This window comes from Sturnira hondurensis, unplaced genomic scaffold (assembly GCF_014824575.4).
Source record: "Sturnira hondurensis isolate 20B ecotype Veracruz unplaced genomic scaffold, ASM1482457v3 Scaffold0022910, whole genome shotgun sequence".
Taxonomy (NCBI): Eukaryota; Metazoa; Chordata; class Mammalia; order Chiroptera; family Phyllostomidae; genus Sturnira; species Sturnira hondurensis.
In genome coordinates, this window is record NW_028095541.1 from 5,545,534 (window position 1) to 5,569,151 (window position 23,618).

General features: G+C 49.2%; 2 protein-coding genes across 9 annotated transcripts in view; both read right to left on the minus strand.

Moving 5' to 3' along the window:
• Window positions 1-2,232: 2,232 nt before the first annotated feature.
• Window positions 2,233-21,152, minus strand: IL17D (interleukin 17D). The gene is made up of 3 exons (XM_037037064.1): window positions 21,096-21,152; window positions 18,633-19,573; window positions 2,233-3,557 (listed from the first exon to the last, which is right to left on the minus strand). Exons 1-3 carry the CDS (start codon window positions 21,150-21,152, stop codon window positions 3,206-3,208), a joined length of 1,350 nt encoding a protein of 449 aa, XP_036892959.1. The 3' UTR covers window positions 2,233-3,205.
• The window catches only part of IFT88 (intraflagellar transport 88), a 224,533-nt gene continuing 221,570 nt past the window's right edge, over window positions 20,656-23,618 (minus strand). For 7 of the 8 annotated variants that reach the window (XM_037037259.1, XM_037037260.1, XM_037037257.1 and 4 more), the window contains 2 exons: window positions 22,415-22,525; window positions 20,656-22,179 (listed from right to left, as the gene is read on the minus strand). In XM_037037259.1, coding sequence (XP_036893154.1) covers window positions 22,058-22,179; window positions 22,415-22,525 — 233 coding nt within the window. In that variant the 3' untranslated portion in view covers window positions 20,656-22,057. The remainder of the gene's footprint in view (window positions 22,180-22,414; window positions 22,526-23,618) is intronic. The other variant, XM_037037264.1, reaches the window with a different exon arrangement.

Consider the following 23,618-nt stretch of genomic DNA (forward strand, 5'->3'; position numbering starts at 1 on the left):
AAGCAGCAATATATCATTGGTGGTCTCCTCAGGCTCAGGTTGCTATGCGGATATCCGTTTTAGCAAAGCCCGCCCTTTCGGCTCCCTGGTTTGATCAGCCATCTCTTCCGGGTTATAGTTCAGCTGCCATTTTGTTCTACCCTGCCCATCCTAATAACAGTATCTTGGCAACCTGAAAAGCTTGACCTAGGCCTGGGTGTATCCTGTGTCTGTCTTGCTTGCAGCAGGCAGAGTGCATTTGCCTTGATAGAAGAAATGCAGTCCAACCAGAAGTTTGGGTCATTGGCCCCTGAGTGCAGACATGTGGGGAGGTGCCAGTGTCTTTTGAAGGCTGTTCCCAAGTGATGCCATTTTTACAAGCATAAAATACTGTTGGTTGAAAAAGTCTTCATCAACCATTAAGGTATCTCCATTCTGACCACTGCCATGAAACCCTCAAAATAGAATTACCTGAAGGAAACATAGACATGGTGGCACTTTTTGACTGGAAGGGAAGTTAAGAAATTTAGAATCCGATGCTGCTAGAATTTAGGGTGCCTGCCTGCATCAACCAGATGCACCTGTGTTAATAGTTTTATTGGGACCAAGGAGAAAAGATGTCCTTGAATTGGTGGTATAATTCTCTAGGCATTAAGTTCTCCTATTTAATAAAACACAATACTAACCCCTCCCTCTCCAAAATAAAACTTCAGTTTTAACAAAACTGTCGAATAAACTCATCATTCATTGAAGCAATAGCTCCCCCTACTGGATCACTGCCCTCTAATTTCAATATTCAGTGGAAACTCAGTTCATGAGCTTAATTTGTTCTGGAAAACTATTTGAGAAGCAGTCTGTTCAAAAACAAACCCCTTTGTTGCCTGAGAGATGCATAACTGATCATGTAAATGTCAACATGACAGGGCTGTAGGGTAGAGAATTGAGACCCGAAGCTTTGTTAGACAACTGAGACATTTTTCTGTGAGCAATTTGGTAGAGAATGGAGTTGTTTTTGAGAACCAAGACATTTGAGAGCCAAGGTTTGACTGTATTCTATCTAACTGCTGCTGCTTTGGGATAGATCTCATTTAAAACTTAATTTTTTACTCCCCCCCCCAAAAAAAAAAATTCAGGCACGTGTATAAAGAGCACATGAAGAAAGAAGAACTGGGGATTCACAATGTAGCTTGTGAGTCACTGGGGTGGTGTGTGTGGGCACCTGCTGTGTGTGGGCAGACACTGCCAGGCGCTTCACTGTGGTGTTCAGCTCTCACGCTGTATGTGAGGTAGATGGCACCACCTCATTTTACAGGTGAGCAAAGTAGCTCTGATTCCTGGGTAGCGTGAATGGTGAGCAGTGGCCCGAGCACCACCAGTGCGCTGACAGCCGGTGTGATTTTCGCTCTCAGCTGAGTGTGCAGATGGTGTGGTGCACAGCTAGCTCCAAGAACTCAGCACCTGGATCAAGGCAAGTGCTCAATAAATAGGTGGATGAATGTGTGATTTAGAGAAAAAAGTACAAAGAAAGGCTGCCTATATAGATCTTAAAATGGAAAAAGCCAGTTCTTTCACTGGGCATGTGCTAACTTTGACCAAACTAAGTAAACTAACAATGCAGATAGTTGGTTCTCCTTACCCATTCTTGTTTTCACTGTATCAGAGCAGTGGGTGGAAGATGATACACAAAAGTGGTGATGGTTGAAACTACCACCCAAATCACCAGTTTGAAAGACAATTTCTTTTTAATCTGTGGATGTTGTTTTTTTATCTGAACTGGCAACAAAAGGTTGCTCTGAACCTTCTGTCTCTGGACAACATATTCAAGATACACTATCACTAGAACTACCTAAAAAATCTCCCTAACTATACAGAACTATCTACAGGCACTTGGAAAATGCAGATTTTGTTTAGCAGTGTGTTTTCATGCACAACTTCTGTGAACAAGTAGTGAAAGTTGGAAGCCCTGTCAAGGAACCTTGTGTCCAGATTAAGCAAAGCCCGAGGATGACTTGGGCAGTCAGAGCTGTTCGTTTCTGTGGCAGCTGAAGTTTGGGAGTGAAACACGTTAAAAAGAAAAGGGTGGGGGGCCCTCTGGGCTTGCTGGAGGTGGGGGGTCACAGAAGAGCAGAGGAGTCGACTTTATATATGAAGACTTAAATAAAATAAAATCATAAACTTCCGCCATAAAATTCAGATAAACCATTGTTTCCTTAAAAACCCAGTTGAGCCCATCAGAGAAATAGACACAGCAACATGCCTTCACCAACACTGTTTTAATCACCAACAGGGATTTAAAAAACTTGCCGCTTTTACAAATCTTTGTGTTCAGAGACAGACTTCCAACTTAAAGAAGAGTAAGGATTCGGCTCACACTGCAATATGTAGACAAAAAGGTACAATACCACGTTCTGGAAATTGCTCATTTGACCCACTTCCCCTCCTATGTGGCTAGTTCCAGAAGCCCTTAAAAGAGCCACCAGGTTCTTTTTGAGAGCTGCCAAAGATGTCACATCCCACATGTTGCCTTACCTCACCACTTACCCACAAATTGGCCCCACTGATTTTGAAAAGTGAAAAAAGTTTTGAGTTAACCTGCAGCCATGGACACACTCATGAATAAACCCAAGTTTGGGATTTCTGGGGTGGCTGTGGGGCGACCAGGGCCCACCACACTTCCCTTTTATTCCTCCAGCAGCCCCTGGAGATGGGCACCCAACAGATTGGCATGTCAGGTTCAACCCTGTCCATCTGGTTATACCCGTGATTGGGGACAGGTTGGCTTCGGAGATTCAGGCGTCTGCCAAAAAGAGTTTATCTGCGGATTTCAGCTGTGCTTCTAAAACTTAGCAGAGGAAATGAAAATAAGTTTTATAAAACGTCTATGTGTTAAGTAAAAAAATATGGTTCTAAATCGCTAATATGAAAATAGTTTCTGCCCCTATAGAAAACAAGTAGGTATATATTCTTTTTATAAAAAGGTGTTTTAAAAGGCATCTACCACCTACCTACGTGTGGAGGCTGCGGCCTCCTGCGTGTCCCAGCATTGGTGTCCCCTGCACAGAGAGGCAGGCTCGTGGGGCGGGGTCTGCGGCCTCGGCGCTAACGACCCGGCTGGGGTCCGTCTCCCCGCACTAGGCCAACTCCCGCCAGCTCTCTCTGCCGTGCGCCGACTGCCGCCTAAAAGCAGCTGGGACGCGTGGAGCTTGGCCTGCTTGGCCTGCTCGGGTCACTGTCCCGCTCCCGGACGGACAGGCCTGCGCAGGTTGCTGTCTCGCTCGTGGTGGCCTGGGTGCCGGGTCCGCTCTTTTCCGTCGCGGTACCTCCCGGGGTCCGCTGGCGCATCGTGGTCGGGCGCGGGGACGCAGGTGCAGCCCACAGGCACTGCCACGTACTCCTCGGTGTAGACCGAACGGCCCCCGGCGCAGCCCGGGGTGCGGCGCAGCACCACGGTGGGCAGCAGCACGGGCGCGCTGCGAAGGCTCAGGTCCTCCTCCCCGTGCGGCCCGGTCAGGCAGCCGCGGCACAAGCAGTAGGCCTCTGGCAGGAGCCGAGGGTAGCGGGTGGGGTCGTAGGACAGCCTGCAGAGAGAGGCCGGGTCAGTGCACGCCCGTCAGAGTGCCTCAGGCTGCCTGCGAGCGGTAAGAACTCAGGTGGTGTAAGCTCTGGTGGTGCATAGGGGTCAGTGCGTGGACAGCCAGTTCACGCAGGGTCAGTGCAGGCCCGGGTGGAGGGGCCCCACTGCAAAGTGGGCAGCCTAAACGTAGCCTAGTGGGCAGCACTAGGTAGTGCTGAGGTTACTGCTCACAGGAGCAGGAAGGTTGGCCAGACACTTGACCCCTGGTAGTATCCATGCGAGATCCAGATCTACAGAGGCAAAGGCAGACTTCACAGCTGGCCATTCCCTAAACCCTTTTCAGACTCTACACTAATGCCCCTAGAGAAACAACATCTCTACACTGTGCACATGCACCCACAGGTGAGCACACAGCCAATGCAGTGTGATCAGACACCCTTTCTGTGCCAGAATCCCAACTCCAGCTATGAGGGGCCACCCCAATCAGAACTTACTCCACTCCAGTGCCCGAGGCTCTGCAGCCTCAGAAGGGACTCTCTGTTCCAGGGCACTGCCCACACTGTCCCCAGAACAGGTGAATTCGCATGGGGCTAGCTGGCCTGGGTGCCAGACCATGTAGACGTGGGTCACCTGGCTGCTGAAAAAGTGGTGAATAAAAGAAGCTCTGAGACACCTGTCCAGAAGGCTGCAAGGTGAGCCCTGTGTCTGTCTGTCAGGGTCCATGTGCCCTGTTCTGTGAAGCAGCAGACAGCAGGCCTGGCTACTCTGGGACATTTGAACTGCATGAAGGTGTACACTTGGTCATCTTCATCCTCACTCAGGCCTCTCTATTTCAGGTGAGATGCCAAGGACTGAGTGTCAACAGCTGCACACAGCTGCTGCCACACTGTGAAGGGTCTGGGTTCCCTGGGGAACAAGATTAGCCCCAGGTGTGGCTCTGGCCTCTCCTGCCCCCTCCCCAAAGCAAGGAAGACATTAATGCAGAGGGAGAGATGATCCCCCTTTCTCGTGGGATCACCATGATTCTAAATTCTCATTTCCACTAAGCTGCTCATTTAAAACTTGTATAATCATTTTATGAATGTTTCTCTTTCTTCTGGAGCTGAGCGTGAGGGACCATAAATCTTCTCAGAATCACAGCTACAACTTCTCCACCCTCTCAAGCAGCACACCCCACCTGCAGGCCTGCTGTGTGCCAGAGCAGGAGCCCCCAAAGTGCTGCTGCCTAACGGGAGTTTGGGGCAAACCAAACAAAGGTATGTGCTTAAAGCTTTCCGAAGCCTAGACCTTCGGGTGTGTACTGGTTCTCACCCGTACCTTTCACCAAGCGCTCCCGGCAACAGTGAGGCTGTGGCGCTGCAGGCACCTAGGCAGGGCCTGGCAGGGCTACCCTGCCCTCTGTGGCTTGCCTAAGTCCTAGGTCCTTCAAGTGACTGGTTCTGTGGACTATTCCTCACTGCTAATGACTGAAATACAGCAGCCAGGTTGAAAGGTCTTCAGGGACGTACGCTGGAACCACCTAGTGAAAGAGTGGGCAAGGGTACAGGGCGGTGGGGTCTGGGAAGGGTGCGCAGGGGGAGGGACAGTCGAGCTTGTTGCAGGAGGAGTGAAGTGGGCGATGTGGCCCCGAGGGAGTGACAGGCTTAAAGAATGTTCCCCATGGAGGAGACGGCACCTGCCACTAAGACGAGTGTTCACTCTGAGTGGCCTGAAGCGGGTGGATGGCTCTGGGCAGGTAAGGAGGGTACGCGAGGCCTTCTTTTGCTTGGGTCGAACACCTTTACACATGGATGGTGAGGATGGCTGGGCAGAAGAATGTGAAGTGATATCTTCACGTAATGACAGATTTACTCCACACACCAACTATGTGCCATTTACAGAGCGGGGAAGAGCTAAGATGGTTTTGCCTAAAGGGAGGTGCTGTGTGGGCGTCCATGGCCCAGGGTCAGCTGACACCTGGTGCATACAGAAAGGGGGGGACTCAGGGACGCAGGTGCTGGCAGGGTGCTCTAAGAGGGTGGGTCCCAGTCCAACCAGCAGTCCATGCCCCACCTGCCACTGGAACATTCTAAAGCTGAGAGGGACATTTCCTGTTTGAGTGTGGGGTCTAGGGAGCAGGGATTCCCATCTGGGTAACCAGAAGGATATGGGTAGTGACGGGGGAGCAAGGGGGCCTCAGGAACAGGCAACCCTGGGGGTGGTGAGCACACAGGCACGGCCCCTCCCACTGCTGCACCTGGAGGAGAGAGGCAGCCTGATGCAACCGTGAGCTCTAATGCATCTGTCCTGCGCAATCAGGAGCACAGTGGGGCTGTCTGCAAGATGCAAATGTCTCTGCCACCCAGGTCCTTGTACTGACAGTTCCTACCCCTTTGCGGCCCGACACGCACACAAACAGCTGAAGTTAGATGTTTCGCTTGTCATCACTCCTGCTCCTTTGGCACTGCCGTCCAGGCTTTTGTAGCACAGTGACCTCTGTCTTTGCGAGGACTGACAAGGCTGTCCAGCCGGCCTTTCCAGCCTGGCCACCTCTTCTGCAATGCCTCATTCATACCCACAATGGGGTGCTGAGACACAGGCTCCCTGAGGCCCCTCATGCTGGGGTTCCTGTCATGCAAAGTCCTGAGCCTTCTGCTCTGCCTTCAGAGGCCTGCACAGCGTGGTCCCTCATGGTCCCTTTCCTGTACCTCTTCACCGTCCGTTCCTCTGAGCAGTGGGACATGCCCTGCATGCGCTGCAACTGAGCTCTGCTCAGGATTCCCCTCCCCAAAACTAGTATCGGCTCAGAGAAGATCCACCATATTTAAGGCCCAATTCAAGTCAATATATTAAGAGTTTTCAAATTTCCTTAGTCAAATTTCTTGTGCTCTTTCCCATATTCTCATAACACTCTGGGCCTCTCAGAGGAGAGATGGTGAGGAGATGATGGTTCCCATTCTTCATGCCTGGAGGTCAACATAAGGCCCTAGTGGAACTCTCCAAGGAAGGGGAATTCCTAAAATCTCCAGTCGCTTTCAACATTTATTCCAAAAACATCTGAGTGCAGTGATGTTTTGGGCAGTGGGGTGTCAGTGAAACCTATCCACTATCCGAGGCCTCATCCGGGGGATGAAGAGACACCTAGATAGTTGGCCCTGCCCAGCAGCTCAGGGAGGCTTCCTAGCAAATGTGGTCCCAGGGCCGGTCTGTCGGAAGGACGGACGGAGGGAGGGAGGGAGGAAGGAAGGAAGGAAAAGGGCAGGCAGGGCAGAGGCCAAAGTCGAGGGCACAGAAGGACAACAGATGGGGCTGGGGATGTAGAGCTGGGCCAGCAAGGGTCTTGATTCAGAGCAGAGAACTTGGCTTTAACCCTGAAGGTGATGGGAAGAGTGTCAGGGAAGAGACCTGATCAGATTGAATTTTAATGAGTCCCTCAGACAATGGGATGGAGAATGATCTGGAGCCAAGAGAGGTGCTGATGGAAGGTAGAGATTTGCAAATTATTAGCATATAGAGTGTAGTTAAACAAAATCATTCAAAGCAGTATGTGGAGCTATACCAAGCAAAAGGCAGGGAAGCCAACTTTTAAGGGAGAAGAAGTCTAACTGTGGAGACCGACAGGGCAGCAGTGCATTCCCTGGAGTCAAGAAGGGCAGAGGCTGGCCCAGAGCCCAACTGGAATCTGCTTTAGCCAATTTACTGTTAATACAGGGATGGGTAACACACTAAAGAATACTGTGATGGTGTGACTAACAACACATAGAATGTAGAAAACTCAGCATATGTTTCATTACAAAGGGAATTTAAAAGAGGGCAGGGGACCTGCCCTCTTTTAACGAGTTGTGGGAAACCATCAACAAAATGAAAAGGCAGCCTACTGAATGGGAGAAGACGCTTGGGAACCATACATCGGATAAGTGGTCAACTTCCAAAGTATATGAAGAACTCATACAACTCAATAGCAAAATACCAATGAAATTTAAAAAGTGGGCAGATGAATTGAGTATATATGTTTGCAGAGAACACATACAGATGACCAGCAGGTGTATGAGAAGATGCTCAACGTCACCGGCCATCAGGGATATGCAAATCAAAACCACAATGAGATACCATTTCACACCTGTCACAGTGGCTGTCATCAACAAACCATAAGCGCTGGCAATAAGGTGGAGAAAGGGGAGCTCTTGTGCACTCTTGGTGGAAATACAGATTGGTGCGGCCACTGTAAAAGCTGTATGAAAATACCTCAAAAAATTAAACATGGATCTAACATATGACCCAGCGATCCCACTTTTGGGTATTTACTCAAAAGAAACAAAACCAGTAATTTAAAAAGATAAGTGCACCCGTATGATCACTGCAGCATTATGTACAATGGCTAAGCTATGGAAGCAAACCAAGTGTCCATCAATTGGTGATTGGATAAAGAAGGTGTGATATACACATATATACATATATATACACAATGGAATATTACTCAGCTAAAAAAAAGAATAAATCTTACCATTTGCAAGAACATGCATGGACACAGGGTATTATGCTGAATGAAATAAGTCAGTCAGAGAAAGATAAACACCATATGATTTCACTTATATGTGGAGTGTAAAAACAAAACAAAAACCCAAGCTCACAGATACAGAGAACAGGTGGGTGGTTGCCAGGGGGATGGGGGTGGGGATGGGTGAGATGGAAGAAGGGTGTGAAAAGGTACAAACTTATAAACAAGTCCTAGGATGCAATGCAGAACATGGTGACTACAGTTAACAATATTGTATTGCCTATTTGAACGTTTCTAATAGAGTAAATTTCAGCACAAGAAAAAAAACTGTATGTGGTGATGGATATTAATTAGACTTACTGTGGTGACCATTTTGCAACATATACATATATCAGATCATTGTTATTTGCCTGAAACTAATATAATGTTGCATGTCAGTTATACCTCAATAACAGAGGAAAAAAAGAGCGAGCCTTGAGCAGAGCGATAGAACCGCCAGGCACCACTGGCCTCGGCACACTTGCTGTGCAGCTCTGAACTGAGACCCCTCTCCCCCCAAGTGTCTCTGGACGAGAAACCATGTGGATGCTCAACACCACACCAAACCCAAGCTGAGGAACACCCCACAAGGTACCGGGCCAGCACAGTGAGGACTGCACAGTCAAGACACAGGACTGAGGAACTGTGGCAGACTGAAGCCCCCTGGAGCGCTCTGAGCACCAGAGGCAACAAATGGGGCAGAAGAGGGGCCTGAGAGCAACACTCCGCAAAAGGGCCACCCAGTAGGTGACAGGGCTGTGCTGGTGCCTATTTCCTGACCTCGCTAACGGTGCTGAGTGATGATGCTGACCTTTTGGCAATCTGGTTAAATGGTACAGGGAATTCCTTGTACCAAATTCAATTTTTTTTATTAGTTTGAAGTTATTTCAAAAGGAATTAAACAATAAAACAAAAAATAAAGGCAATCATATTTGGATATGATATTTGAAACCAACTCAGTATTTGAAGATGTTGAAGTATTAACTTTTAGGGGTGATAATGGTATTGTGTGGTTTTGTTTAGACAACAGTACTTATCTTTTAGACATACACACCAAATACATGAGCGTGTACACAGTTACACACACAATGCTAAATGCCAGTTACAAGGTACCATCTGAATCTGTCACAAGGTGGGCAGCAGTGGTCGTGAACCTAGGAGACCTGCAGCCCCCTGAGGTGGGCAACACATGCGGGCACAGCCTCCTCACGCATGCAGAGTCGGTGGTTAAGACACACCAGCGCCAAATGCAGTACGTGCTCTGAGCACAGGTGGGGTGGCCAAAGGCCCTGCCCAGGGCGGTCTGAGGTGAGGCTGGAGGCCAAGGAAGGCTAACCTAGCAAAGAAGGAGTGACGGAGGGCTGAGCAAAGGAGCCAGGAAAGCAGAAGCCCATGGCAGGCAGTGGGGCCTGCCAGTGGTCACAGCTGGGTGGCAATTTGGTGAGAACTGTGAAAGATGAATGGGGCCTTAAAGACCAAAGTCTGGATTTTGCCTTGCAGACTGGGGGGGTCACTGGAGGGCTGTAATCAGTACAGACACAGTCGTTCTGACAGTGGTACAGAGACTCAATTCAAGACAACATGGAGAGGGTGGGTGGGAAGGAACGTGAGTCTCTTCACCTGTAGAACGGGTTTGACCTCACGGGGCAAAGATTCCCCAGCCTGACCGAGTCGGATTCTTCTGTGCATGTGCAGGCACCAAGCCTGGCGTCATCTGTTGGTTTTATCGGTGAAACCCCATGGCTTGGATGCTTTCACAGTCAGAAGGCTCGTCTAACTAAAAATACACACTATTCCTACCAGTCATTCCCCCAAAAGTGAAATTTTCACCATTACACTGACACATCTGGTCTAAGACACTGTGAAAAAAGACACCTGCCAGCCCTTCTGGAATGTGGAGACATAAGAAGGGGTGAGATTTGATCGTTTTCAGATGGTGGTTTTATGACCAGTAGGTTCTCTTAAAACAGAAATGTGCCACCCTGGGGAGGTATGACGTGTGCCCATCACACCCGACACCTGGTGCTGTTGGTACTAATGCCACCGGTTTGCACAGAGAACAGATGGGTACATTCTAGAGGATACGGGTTGGGGGTGGAGAAGAGGCCAGGAGAGAAGGTTCTAGAAGCCTCAGGCAGCCTGGGAACACACCAAACACCACACTCCAGCCTTGAGGCTCTGGGAAAACTATCAGCTAGAGTGCTTTCTGTATAAAGAGAACTGGGCGTGAAACTGAAACAGGAGGACTCTCCGGCAGGGATCCTGTCTCCGACCAAACAGGGCCGGGGACGAAGGAGAGGCCTGCATGCTGTTGCCTCCTTGTGAGCAGTAATCCTTCTGTCTTCACATTTTTTGGGTGCTGGTTCCTGGAAGCTTGGCACAGACACACTCGAAACACAGCAAGTTTCCCCTGTGATGGGATCTCAGAAGTATCCCTGGGGTCACACGTGGCACTTGGCTGGAGGGACAGCTGGCCCACCTCATCCAAGAACAAAGGACAGCCCTCCTGGGATGAGTGGAGGTGATGGAAACTGAGCTGGGGGAGGAATGTGAGAGACAGCAAAGACAAAAAAAGAGCACCGTCCCTGGGGATCCTGACATGGTAGGAAAAAACTCACACAGGTTCAGGGAGCACTGCCACTCAGGACCATGAGGGTGAGAGCAGACCGGAGACCATGTGGCTGCTGCTGTGTGCCCCCCCAGGCCCAGGGCAGAGAGCCACAAACTCACAGACGTGGCTTGACCTCCCATTTCCCAGAACATAACATTATTTTAATTTCAAAGCAGCAGAGGCTAGGTCTGCCATCCAAGGCCCAAACCCAGGAGCAAAGGGGAAATGCCTTTGCAGACGGAAACCCACAGCACTGACCCAGTGCTAAGAGGAAACAAGCTGCCCCAGCACTCAGGGTTCGCAAGCAAGTGCAACCCAACAGGCTTTCGTAAAAGGGCAGATGGAGTCAAAAGCGGTCCTGAGCCTAGCATTTTGGTGTGATTTAGTTATTGAGCAGTGACACTGGGCAAATCACTGTCCCTGCCTGGTTCTTTGCAAAGTGAAGGGGATGATTTAATGCCCAGGCTACTCACCCAGCTTCATGAGGGCGGAACTGATGGTTTGACTTTTCAATCCAAAGACACCTACAATCCACTGAGTCTCCAAGATGTAGCAGAAGTCCCCAAATTAATCCAGAAAGGCAGTGTGACTCTAACCCAAATCCTGACAGATGTATCTTAGAGCCCGGCAAGCTGATCCTAATATCTGTACAGAGACGAAAGGACGAGAAAAGTGAAGACCATTGGGAAAGAGGTACGAAGAGGCTCACGCAGCAGACACCAAGCCGTCACACAATGGCGGCAATGAGATGTCTGGGCCCCAGCAAGGCCGAGGGGGCAGCCACTTCCCTTCCAATAGCTCAGATTCCTCTGAGAAATGCCTGTCTTTGCCTGGGATGTAGGCAATGAGAAATCACAGACAAGATTTCCACAACATGCTTCTCAGAGCCCCTGTGTCAGAGCCATGTGCAGCTCGGTGACAAATGCACATGCCCACGTTCACCCCAGCCCTCCAGGTCAGGAGTCCCTCTGTGAAGGAGTCGCCCAAATGACTGTTCACAGACTGGGGATCACTGGCAGTCACACGGGCGGTGACGACACTGGGTGGTCTCTCTACAGGGCCCTTAGCCCCATACACACCAACTGCGGCTCACAGAAAACAGTGGGGTGATTGCTTCTTCCCGACTGTGCCTGAATTTGATCCTGCCAGCCCGGGGCCCCATATGCTGAGAAGTCAGCACATGCAGCCAACCCACCAAGCGCTAGGCACTGCGGAGGAGACGAAGTGGAGGTCTCAGTTGTTCTTCACTGAGGTCCACAAGTGGGCTTTCAAACTAGCAGCCACTGTCCCCGACCCCAGCGATTCAAAGTCATGCCCTGGGTGTTTGCAGCCCCATGTGGTTCCAGCACTCGGCGTGGTGGCTGTTCAGTGCCCAGGTTCAGGAGAAGAGGCACTGGGGCAGGGGTTTGCAGTAACCTTCCAGTCTCCCCTTCCCCCCCTGCAGCCGGGAGGGGAGGGGAAGAAGGTGAAGGATGAGGCCCAGAGCAGGTTGGCAGTGGCACTCTGCTCACTGGCCAGGGAGTAACTGGGGACATGATGGCCAGAATGCTCTCCTTGTGTTGGGCAGTGGCACCCACATGCCAGCAGCCCCCTCCGCTCGCTGAGCCCGAGTCGCAGACCTCAGCACACGCTGCCAGGAGCAATGGAAAATGAAGTCCTGGCCCCATGAGAAAGCATCAGTTGTCCATTTGTCATGCACGAGGACATGGAAAAAATCTGCCCAGAGCCCAGCGAGTGTGACCAGGCGTAGAGGCCTGCAGCCAGGTCCCCGTGGGCTCCACTTGGCCCTCTCTGTGGGGCAAGGACAGCTGGGTGTCAGTCCTCCCCTGGGTGGGGACTGAGGTTGACTTTGGTGGGAGCCTGAACTTGGCATCAAGGTCAGCCCTGAGGCTGAGCCATGAGGCAGGTGTTTCTGCCAACTGAGCAGCTCTGGCTTGGCGGGGGGGGGGGGGGGGGGGGGGCCACCCGCTNAGGACCTACCCTCTTCCTGTACTGAGAGGAAATGGAATCACCAACAGGAAAGGGGCATGTCCAGATCTCCCCACAGCCATACTGCCCTCAACAATCGCTTTGCAGTCAGTCACCTAGATGACTGGCCAGTGGTGATGCCAGAAACAGGAAGCCGGAAGGTGCCAGGTAAAGTCTGCCCAGGACTAGGTGAGACACTGTGGCTTGGAAAAGCATTTGAAAGATAACTCAGAAAAATGCTTTACAGAGGGGAAGAGAGAAGAGCAACAGAAACAGAGCAGGGGTCTCTCCCAGGGTTGCTCCTGTCACGGCAGATGCAGTGGGGACAGTCTCTGCAGAGGGAGAGCAGCCGGCCCGTCCGGGGAGATGTCGGCTTTGTGTGTGTCTCTGAGCAAAGAGGAGGGGCCCACATGGACCAGAAACAAACCGTCCACGTCCCACTCAGTGATGAGCCTAGAGTCCCAGCAGAGTCCTGGGAGATGGCTTTGTCTTGGCCCTTGTCAGTGCAGAGAGCCATGTACTCCCTGCCCCTCCTCCCGGTCTTCACTCGTCACTTCTGGGGCACAGACACCACAGGGAAGCCACATCACGGACGAAGTACACTTTGCTGAGGTGAGGACATTCGAAAGAGGCGGTGATGGGATGAAACACTGTCGTCTTCCCCGCGACCATAGAATGGTAAGAGTAATGGCAAAAGTAAGACCCGGGCCCTTACAGAAGGTAACTCAAAGCAGAATGAACATCTGGTTTCAGCATTAGAGGCCTTGATCCCGTGACACTGCCCGGTGACACTGATGGGGCAGGAGAGACATTTCCAGTCTCTCAGGGAAAAAAAAATCTGTGCAGCGTTTTGGTCAATAAAAGGTCATATATCCATAAACACAATTTTGGGGGTAAAATCCAAACATTTCTCAAACAAGCTGCTTTGAATGGTGAGTGTCCCCTTATCTACAATCCCACATCTTTATGGACAGCCCCCCACTTGCTGTGCTGCAGACCGTAACAGCCTTTTCCTGCAGGGCAGACGGCCACCACTTCTCTCTCTCTGCTCTGTTCTTGTCCCTGTCCCCAACTCTTTCTTTCATAACAGAATGTCCCGCCTCAGAGAGGACACAGCAACCTGTGCTGTTGTGACATATGTGGACACTGCTTGAAGGCACAATGGCTTTGGCAGTTTGTTTATTAAGTCTATTGTTTAGAATAGCCCAGAGGTTGGAAGCAGGAACCCAGGAAAAAGCAAACTTGCTAAGAAGAAACAATGTAAAAGAGAAAGACTCCCCAGAAAGACCACACAGATGGCCTCCCGGGAAACCATGGTCTACCAGGGGTGAGTCAGTCTGGTGCTGCCCCCTGTGTGTTACAGCCAGTGGGCAGAGCCACTTTCCTGGGAGTGGACCACACAGGACCTGACCCTGGAAACCTTTGTCCTTAGGGCTTGGACACAAATGGGAGAGCACACACAGGGTAGAGAGTGCATTGACAGAAAGATACACGGGAATACTAAAAGAGGCCATCATGATGGTGGGGATGACTCTGTCTAACGCTGCACTCCCAACTTCTCCAACTTTCTCTAATTCATACTATTGTCCTTTCACAATTTAAAAACGAGGAGATGAAGAAAAACTTGTGTGTTCCAGGAGAAAGGCACCAGGTCTGTGTTCTGCGCACCCCGCCCCACTCGGTCACTGTCAGATGGACAGGTTGACTGTCCCACATGGGAAATGGAACGAGTTATGGATGGCTCAGGGAAACCAGACGCTTGGGTTAGAGGAGGGAGGCAAAAATATCCTTTCATTTCAACCCGCCCTCATGAAAACCTCTTTCAAAGGCAGCACTGAAAAATATCTGATGATGGACTTAGAGGACCATGAAGGTCATCTCAGTGAGTGGGCACTGCTGGCCTGGCCCAGGTGGTGACCTCACTTAACTCATGTGAGCTCCCCAAAGTAACCTGCCCAAAGTTCTGGGAATAGAGAGGGGCACCAAGCTGAATTCTCCATAGAAACACATCTTTACTGGTGGCCCCTGCTGTGACACTCCCTGGCTGCTTGGGGAGGACCCACCCAGCTGAGGGCGGTCCCCTGCCTCTGCGCACTCCCTGGAGTCCTGTTGCTTCTATTTTTAAAAAATCCTCACTGGAGGGTATTTCATTGCTGATTTTTAGAGAGAGAGGAAGGGAGCGAGAGAGAAAAACATTGATCGGTTGGTTGCCTCCCATACGCACCCCAACAGGGCACTGAACCCGAAACCTGCATGTGTACCCTGAGCAGGAAGCAAACCTGCAGCCTTTCGGTATACGGGACAGCACTCCAGCCAACAGAACCACCCAGCCAGGGCTGACTGCCTCTATTTTTCAGTCACTCAACTTCCCATCCCCTGTCCTCCCTTCTCTCCTTCAAGCTCAGGTCTGTTTCTTTCCTTTTATCCCCTGGCTGTCCGTCACTGCTGTCCACGAGCTGCTCCTGGCAACGTGAATCTGGGTGCGGAGTCTTCCATTCCCCGTGTGAGGGCTACGTATGAAAGTGACAAAGCCTGAAAATACACGGTTGTGCATTACCCTCTCCTACGGGAAAGCTGTTTTTAGACTACTACCCAGAATTGAAGAATATAAACAATGAAAACTATTTAGAGTACTGGTAGGTATTTATCTTTGGGGTTTCAACATAAGTGAGTGATGTGTGTCTTTAAACTTTCATAAAACTCATTATTCTTACAATATATTTCTGACTATGTCAATTTGGCTTAAAAACATATTGTGCAATCACACTGATTTTATTTTGGCATTTTTGTTTTTATAGCTCAAGAGAAATAAACATAAAGACACAAAGTAAATGAGAAAATGTTTTTCTAGTCTAGAGGTTGAATGGTGCTTTTCTAATAACACCTTGGTCAGCAGCATAGGTGCTCTCACAGAGTCCAAGAGTCCATTTACTGACTGTTCCTGGCCCAATTCCTTATGCTCCACAGGCTGAGCTCCTCAGTGGTGGTCAGCCCAGCTGCGGGGTCCCCAGGGGGCTCTGAGAACTCTATCAGGATGCCTGCAGGGGCCATGCCATTAGCCCTACCTGCCCCAAGATCAACATGCTCCTTGCTCCTGCACTCTCAGTGAATCAAAGGCCAGTTACCTGCCGAAGCTTTGTTCCCTCAGTACCTGCTCTGCCCTCATGGGTGCTGAACTTCCTTTCCTAGCCTCAATTTAAAAATTAAGATGTTTTGAAATAAGGAATGCATGCACAAGGCAGGAAATGCAGATGATACAAGGGTGACTCTTGTATCCTATAAGTCTCCTTCCTGCCCCTGCTACCTCCTAACTGGCACAGTGATAAGCACATTCCAAAGATGGCCCAAAGTGTGTGTGTGTGTATGTGTGTGTGTACAGTTTAAAATAGCTCTTAACATGTCTGTGTTATATAACTGCTTCTCTCTTAACCACCACTGGCAAAGTGCTGCCCACACCCTGCACCTTACCTGCTTCCCTTATGCTGACGATGGACTTGTCCACTGAGGTACTTCTAGACCTGCCCCCTTCCTCTCTGTAGCTGCTTTTAGAACATTTATCAAGTGGATTGCTTATTGGTGGAGGTTTAGATGGCTCTAATCCCTTGCTATTAGCACAATGAACACCATTTGTAACATGGCCAAATGTGGGATTTCGAATGGAACTGCTGGGTGGAAGAGTGTGTGAATTTAAAATTTGATAGTTAATACCCGACTGCCCTCCATAAATGCTGCACTAATGCACACCCCCCATTGTACCTATTGTGCGCCTTTTCCTATAGCCTTGCCAGCAGAGCCTGGTGGGCGCCACACAGAGCCTGATGTCACTCACTGTGCCTGAAGTCCAGCATCTCTGTAGGTTTCAAGTGTTTGAATCACTTGACATCCTTCCTGGGGACTGACCATGGCCTCTCATCATTTCACAAGGTCTTCCTCTTACTGGTTTGGAAGAGTTCTTTAGGGAAGGAGTCCTTTGTGACATGGCTGCAAGTATTTCTCTGTTTGCCCATATATTTTTCTTTTTTTTTAAATTTTGCCAAGAAGAAATGGTATATAATTATGTAACTAAATTGATGAATTTTGTCTTTCATGACTTTGGGGTTACAAAGTAGGCCTCACCTTCCAAGATTATAAATATAACTGTTTCTATCTGCTTTTGTGTTTTTTAAAAATATTTTATTTATTTATCTTTAGAGGGAAAAAGAAGGAGAGGGAGAGAAATATCAATGTGTGGTTGCCTCTCATGTTCCCCTCTCATGTTCCCCTGCTAGCAACCCAGGCATGTGCCCTGACTGGGAATCGAACTGGCAACCCTTTGGTTCACAGCCCATGCTTGATCGACTGAGCTACACCAGCCAGGGCTGATTTTTTACATTAAAGTTTATTTACATATAGGACTGAGATCTAATCATATTTTTTCTGGTGTTTTCTTTCTGGGATTCAGCTGTCCCACCACTTATTGAGTATCTGTCTCTCCATAAAGATATGGAAAACCACCTCATATTCCAAATTTTTATTTTAAAGCCTGTCTTATCCACCTAGAATGGTCCTTTCAGTGTTTTCCAGAATTTCTGGCTTGGAGTCCATTTCTCCACCCATCTTTCTTAAGCACGCTGTCTCTGTCTTCAGCTTTGAATACTTCCTATCCCACAAAACTGGCCCACAGTAACATTGCTGAGGAGCTGATCCTGCTCTCCCATGGCCCTACTGGATGAGATGGGAAGAAGTGATCAGAAGGCAGGACCCTTTAGCATCCAGCAATCTGCATTCCTGGCCCAGGCCCCTCACTAGAAGACTTCAGAGTGCAAGCCCTCAGGCTTCCACTTGCTTTCTGAAAAAAGTAAGGGTGGAGTGAATTTCACCAGTGTTGCTAAATAATATGAAAAAACAACTCTGATGATACCATTGGCCCCAAGCCCTGGACAGCACAGAGGCTCCCCTGACAGGCAGGGCCGCTCAGACCAGGACACCCCCACCCCCAACCACCACCAACACTGTGTGATATTCCTGTCCACACCCTCCCTTAGCTCTCCTCTCCTCCCTGCAGCTCTGGGACGGGTCTTGGGGAGGCACAGGTGTCAGTTCCTAGGGAAGGCAGCTGCTCAGGTTAACTCACTGTTGTAGGGCTGACAACTCTAGATCTGCACTCCAGCCCTGACCTGTGAGACCACGCCTTCGGCTCGCTGGTCACACATATGCACTCCCGGGCTTGTGAAACTCAGTGGGTCCAGTACTCAATCTGTCTCCCTCCAAAACACCTGCTCTCATTCCGTTTCCCCATTTTGCTTAAATACCATCAAGCAGAAAAGCAAAAAAAAAATGTGAATTATAAATATAACTGACCGTGTTTTTATGGTTTTATTTTTTTCCATTAGAATTTATTTTCCTACAGGACTGAGATGCAACTGTATCTGGGGGCACGCTCAATGGGAGGTTTTGCCAAACCACTGCTACTGCTGTGTAACTCTTCCCCGGGTGTGCCCCCAGGCCCTCGGCCTGCTTTGGAGGCATCTCCGGGCCTGGAGAGGTCAGCACTGGTCATAGAAAAATGCAAAGGAAGCAACTTTTGTCCAGAGAAGCCCAGTTATGCCCTGAGGGACTTTTCATGTGTCTTTAAGGCTACTTAGTGACGTTATGACCGCCATGACGTCACTAGGTAATAGGTTAGAGACATCAGGGCTCCGTTATAATGTAAGGAACCATCACCCTACACACCGTCCCACCCAGACATCACGTGACGCACAGCTGTACCTGGCAGTAGGTTTCCTTCAAGGGAGGTGATGGGCCTTAGGGCCACTGAATTGCTCCCAACCCAGTCGTACCACCTGCCCTGGGCCACCTATTCATTTAGCTTTCCCCGCTGCACGCGCCCCATCCCACCGGCCCAGTTGTCAGTCCACGAAACTCCCGCCCGCCCCGGGTCCCACCTACCCTGCCCCCCAGCCCTTCCGCCCCCGCTCCTGCCCGCACCCCAGGCTGCCGCTCACCTGTAGGCCCAGGGCGACACGCTGCGCAGCGGGGTGGGCGGCCGGAAGCGCCAGTCGGGCCGGCCCCCGGGGCAGCTGGTGTTGCGCGCCTGCTCGCGCGGGCCCGGCTGCAGCGTGTGCTGGAAGGCGCCGAGCACGCCGGCCGCCAGCCGCCCGTACAGCTGTTCGAGGAGCTCCTCCGGCCGGTCCGCGCAGCCCCGCGCCGGCCGCCGGCCGCTCCTTGGGGCGCCCGCCCGGCCCGGCGACTGCGCCAGCGCCAGCGTCGGCGCCAGCAGCACGCCGGCCGCCAGCGTCCAGACCTGCGGGACAGGCCCGTCAGAGGCGCGTCCGCGCCGGAGGATGGGCGCCGAGCACACGGGCCCCCGCGCGCCCCGCGTTCCTGCCCCGCGCCCCACGCGCCCCGCGCCGCCCCCACCCCGCGCCCCGCGCGCCCCACCCGGGGCCCCACCCGGAGCCCGACCCGGAGCCCGACCCGGAGCTCGACCCAGAGCCCGCAGGGGGGCCGCATGCGGCGTGCGCGTGTGCGTGTGCCGGCCGGGCTGCTGCGCCGCGGGCTGCGAGTGCCGGTGAGCCCGCCGTCCCCAAGCCGCCGCTACTTCTCTCCCACCGCCCGCGGGCGCGCGGCCCGGATCCCGACTCTGCCCGGGCAGGGGTCCCGGCAGCTCCTCCTCCGGCGCGCGGGGGACGCAGGCGCTAACCCGGCACGGGAAGCCCGCCGCCGGTGGCGCGTACTTACCAGCGACCCCATGTCCCCGAAGATGCTGTTGGCACGTCACACCGAGCCGTGCGCCGAGGACCGCAGGCCGCGGGACTGAGCCGGGCTCGAGGAGGGGCCGTGGCCGGAGATGGCGCCGCCCCCGCCGCCGGGAGTGTGCCTGGATGAGAGGGGCCAACTTCGCCGAGTCGGGGGGACGGACTGGGCGCAGGGTGGAGAGACGTTTCTAGCGACTAAAGCTCTCCAAGAACGCAACAGGCCACCCGCGAAAAGGGAACTCGGCGTCCCGCAAGGATTCTCTTCTGCAGGACGACTTTCTCTTAGATTCCACTGTTCAAAGAAATACATTACAAATTTTAAAATTTCTTTAATAGGGCGAGCGGAAGCAATTCCTCCTTTCCCCTAAGCTCCCAGAAAATGATAACTTATGCTGTCAACTCTGTATCCGAAGTACTAAATCTTCCCTCAACTTGTATTTTTATGGCTGTAAGTGGGCACCACGTTTATCCCAAGGTTAGGGATTTCTACTTCATGGTAACTAAATTGTAAGTGCAAGCAGTCATATCAAATAAACCTGTTATCCTGTGAACAAATTAAAGGAAATAAATTGTACTTGTTATACATCAAGAATACAAGAAAATTTGCTCATTCATTCCGCAAATTAACCGTTTTGCTTTTTAGGTGGTAGGCTCTTGAACATGGTCATTTTACAGCAGTAATACTTTGAAAAAAAAATCGATACCCGCTAAAAACGTTTTCAAACGTGTGGAAAATATTTAAGTTTTGGCTCCCTGAATGGCTTTCAGCTTTGGTGTCATTCACTGGCTAAACTACATTTCGGTTATGCTGTGTAAAAAAGCAACACTTCTATATACCTTGATTATTCTATAAAGGGTTTTAGGGATTATGTTATTTACTACTAAAAATTCCACTGAAATCTCCAGTTTAAGCGATTTACAGCTCAGCTCTTAGCGGTAAACTTTTTCGGAGGTATAAAACATTTTTTTCTGATGAGTAGATGTTCTTACTGTTCTGGTGAAATGGAAATAAACATACCAACACTCAAGTTTATTTTTTATTTGATAAGAGTCCTTTAGGGGAGAGAACATGTTTTATAGAGATTCAGTATATCTCTTAATGACATCCTTTCCTGTAAGGTCATATGATACCAGACTACTAATTCTGTACATTATCCAAAAAAATGCCAGCCACTGTCTGTTACTGTGGCAACTTTCTGTTCTTCCTTCATTACCTTTAAAGTGGAAAAGAAAACATTCCTTTTCTAACAGTTTTCATTTGGGAAAGATCGCAAAGTACTGAAAATGCTCACGTGTTTGATAAAATTAAAATTCGTCTTTGTAAGTCTAGTCAACAAAGTATCTTCTAAAAAGGTGTGAAGTGTTTTAGTTATCCAAGTTGTGGTCAGTTCCCCCCTTTTAAACATATTTATGAACATGCGATGTCGGCATGTAATTAAATCCAAATTTGAAACATATGAGCGAGAAAAAGGCAACAGAATACTCAAAACCAAGCTTGTCATGTTCCCTTAGAAAGAATCCTCTTCAGTGATCTTTTCTAAAAAAGATTTTATTTATTTATTTATTTTTAGAGAGAGAAGGAAAGAAGGGAGAGAAACATCAATGTGCTGTTGCCTCTCACACGCCCCCTACTGGGGATCTGTCCTGCAACTCAGGCATGTGCCCTGACTGGGAATCCAACTGGCCGCCCCTTGGTTGGCAGGCAGGCACCAATCCAGAGCTACACCAGCCAGGCTTTCCAGTGTTCCTGACTGAAGATGTCACCATCCTTGCAGTCATGGGAACTTGATGTATCATCTTCAGTTCCTCCCTCCCACCCTCTGGTCACTCCACTCCAGTACCAAGCACAGCTATCAGGGCTGCTTATCACGTGATACTGCTTATCAGCTCTATCACTGCTCATCCTCTCTAGCAAGGGATTCACAAGGAGCAGCTTCTTCTGACTGCCTTCACTATGATTCCTCTACAGAGTGTTGATGGGCCAGACACCCTGCTAAGGAGAAATGCAGGCAGGCCCAGCCTCCTCCCCACACCCTGGGAGACCACCAGTGCTGTGGATGCATGCCACTGGGCTGAAGGCCAGAGACACTATAGGAAAGAGCAACGGGTAGTGGTTTGGCATTTTCTCTTACTATACTTTGTACTGCCCCCAAACATTGTTTTATTAGTATTATCATCCTCCGCAGGCGAAAATTCCCAAGTTGTAGTTTCCAAACTCAAAATAATGTAGCTCAAATAAAGATTCAGTAAGGATATATCCCTAGCACAGCATTTTTCAAGCTACAACCCATGAAATCAGTGCAGTTTTCATTATAACACTTTTAAGTGAAATTACAGAAAATAGCATACACTGCAGTAATAAAGGTAATTTTGTGAATACACACGTGTGTGTGTATGGGGGGTACTTCGTTGTGCAATGAAATTCATTTATTACTGGGGGTCAATGTTTTCAAAAGGGTGAGAGAGTCATGGGCCTAAAGGATTTGTTTCACATGTTTTAATTCCATTGGGCACAAAACAAGACTTACACCCAACTTAAAGAACAGAATACACTTATATAAAGCCTTTAAAGTATACAAAATTAAAGTTTGCATATTTAACCCAAGGTTTAACATTAGTATTATCTCACAAGGCAATTCCTTTCCTTTAATAAATAACATGTAATGTGCATATTATTCTGGAAGTAAATCATCTCCTAACTCTTCATCAGCAAAATCATCCTCTTCAATTTTTTTCTTGGCTGCAGTCTTTGGTCTTTCTGCTTGAGGGCCAAGTGGGTCCACATAGGAGGCATCTAGGTTCAAAACAGATGATTACATTAGAGTGATATGAAGAACAAAACAAACGTGAAATCAGTTAGTTTCATAATCAAAACTGAACAACTCAAGGGTGAACAGAAATGCTCTCCAAGTCATTTAAATTTTGTCCATATGTACGAAATTCTTAACGCCCAATTATACATTTTTGCCATCTCACCAGTCTTCAGGCCTAGTGTACCCATGGGGCTGGGTGGGAGCACGGGCACTTGCCTATTTCTTTGTGACTGCTACTTTCATAAGGCTCGTTTGTCCCAGGCAAAGCTCTGAGTCTGGCACTTAGCTGTTCACTTTTACTACTGGCACTACAGTTCTGGCCACTATCTGAAAACAAAAATAAAAATGCATTTGTTTAACATGTTGAGAAAACATAACACTCCACCACGAAGCATGCTTATTTGCCAAGAAACAGGCAGGTTCTTTCATTTGGAAGTCAACTTCTGAGGGATGTCATTCTCATCTGAAATTTAAAAGAAATCTCTTGTTGGGAATCTATAATACAGAAAAAACATCATGTAAGATTCTTTCAAATGTGTGCTTAGTTATATAGGTTTCAGTCTTACTGATTCACTAATGAGAAGTTAGAGAAGTTACACTTTGACAAGTATAATCTAGCAAAAAACAAAGGACACTGGGAGAAAGAACACATAGGAAGTGATATCAAGGCTGCTGAGTGGCCCTAAAACCACACCAAATAAACACAGCAGCAGAGGCGGTGCAAGCTCATCCCAGGTAGGAGAGAACCTAGACACACAATCCACTTTCTTCAAACATCTGAAAAAAAAAGGTAGAAAAAATTTACAAAAATAATGTTCATATAGAAGAAAATTAGAGTTGCCCTGTGCAGCATAACTGATTCAGGTTCCATAGGAGGACAGACTTGAGAAGGACAATGGCACCAGAACCCGGAACGACTGCCACCAGAAGTAACGCATTCGCTAATGATTTTCACACAGGGCTGAGCACTCACATTAGTATGGTATCGTAGTTTTTTAGCCCTAAGTCTCTATCATTACATATTCTAAAAGAGCCACTCTTCCAGTCCCATAGTTTTTGTCTCTTCCCTTTAAAATTCCCACAATGTTATTTTTTTCTGTTGTAAAAATTTCGCTTTCAATGAGAGCAGTCAAAGATAAGCACTGACCACGTCTCAGCATACTTTCTATTTTAGCTCATTGACAATGTCAAGGGATAGGAATCAAAATGAGATGGTCTTTAAAATCCCCACATTTTAAGGCTGGAAAACCGAACCAAAATCATAAGACCTCTCTAGGTTCTTATCAAAAACTTAACCATTTCCCTGCATTGTTGATATTATTGAAAATAAAATGCCTTAGCTTAATACACTAAATGTGTCCACATATTTTATGGGCTTTTTTGTTATTTTGTTCTGTAATTTTTTGATACAATTAAGTTC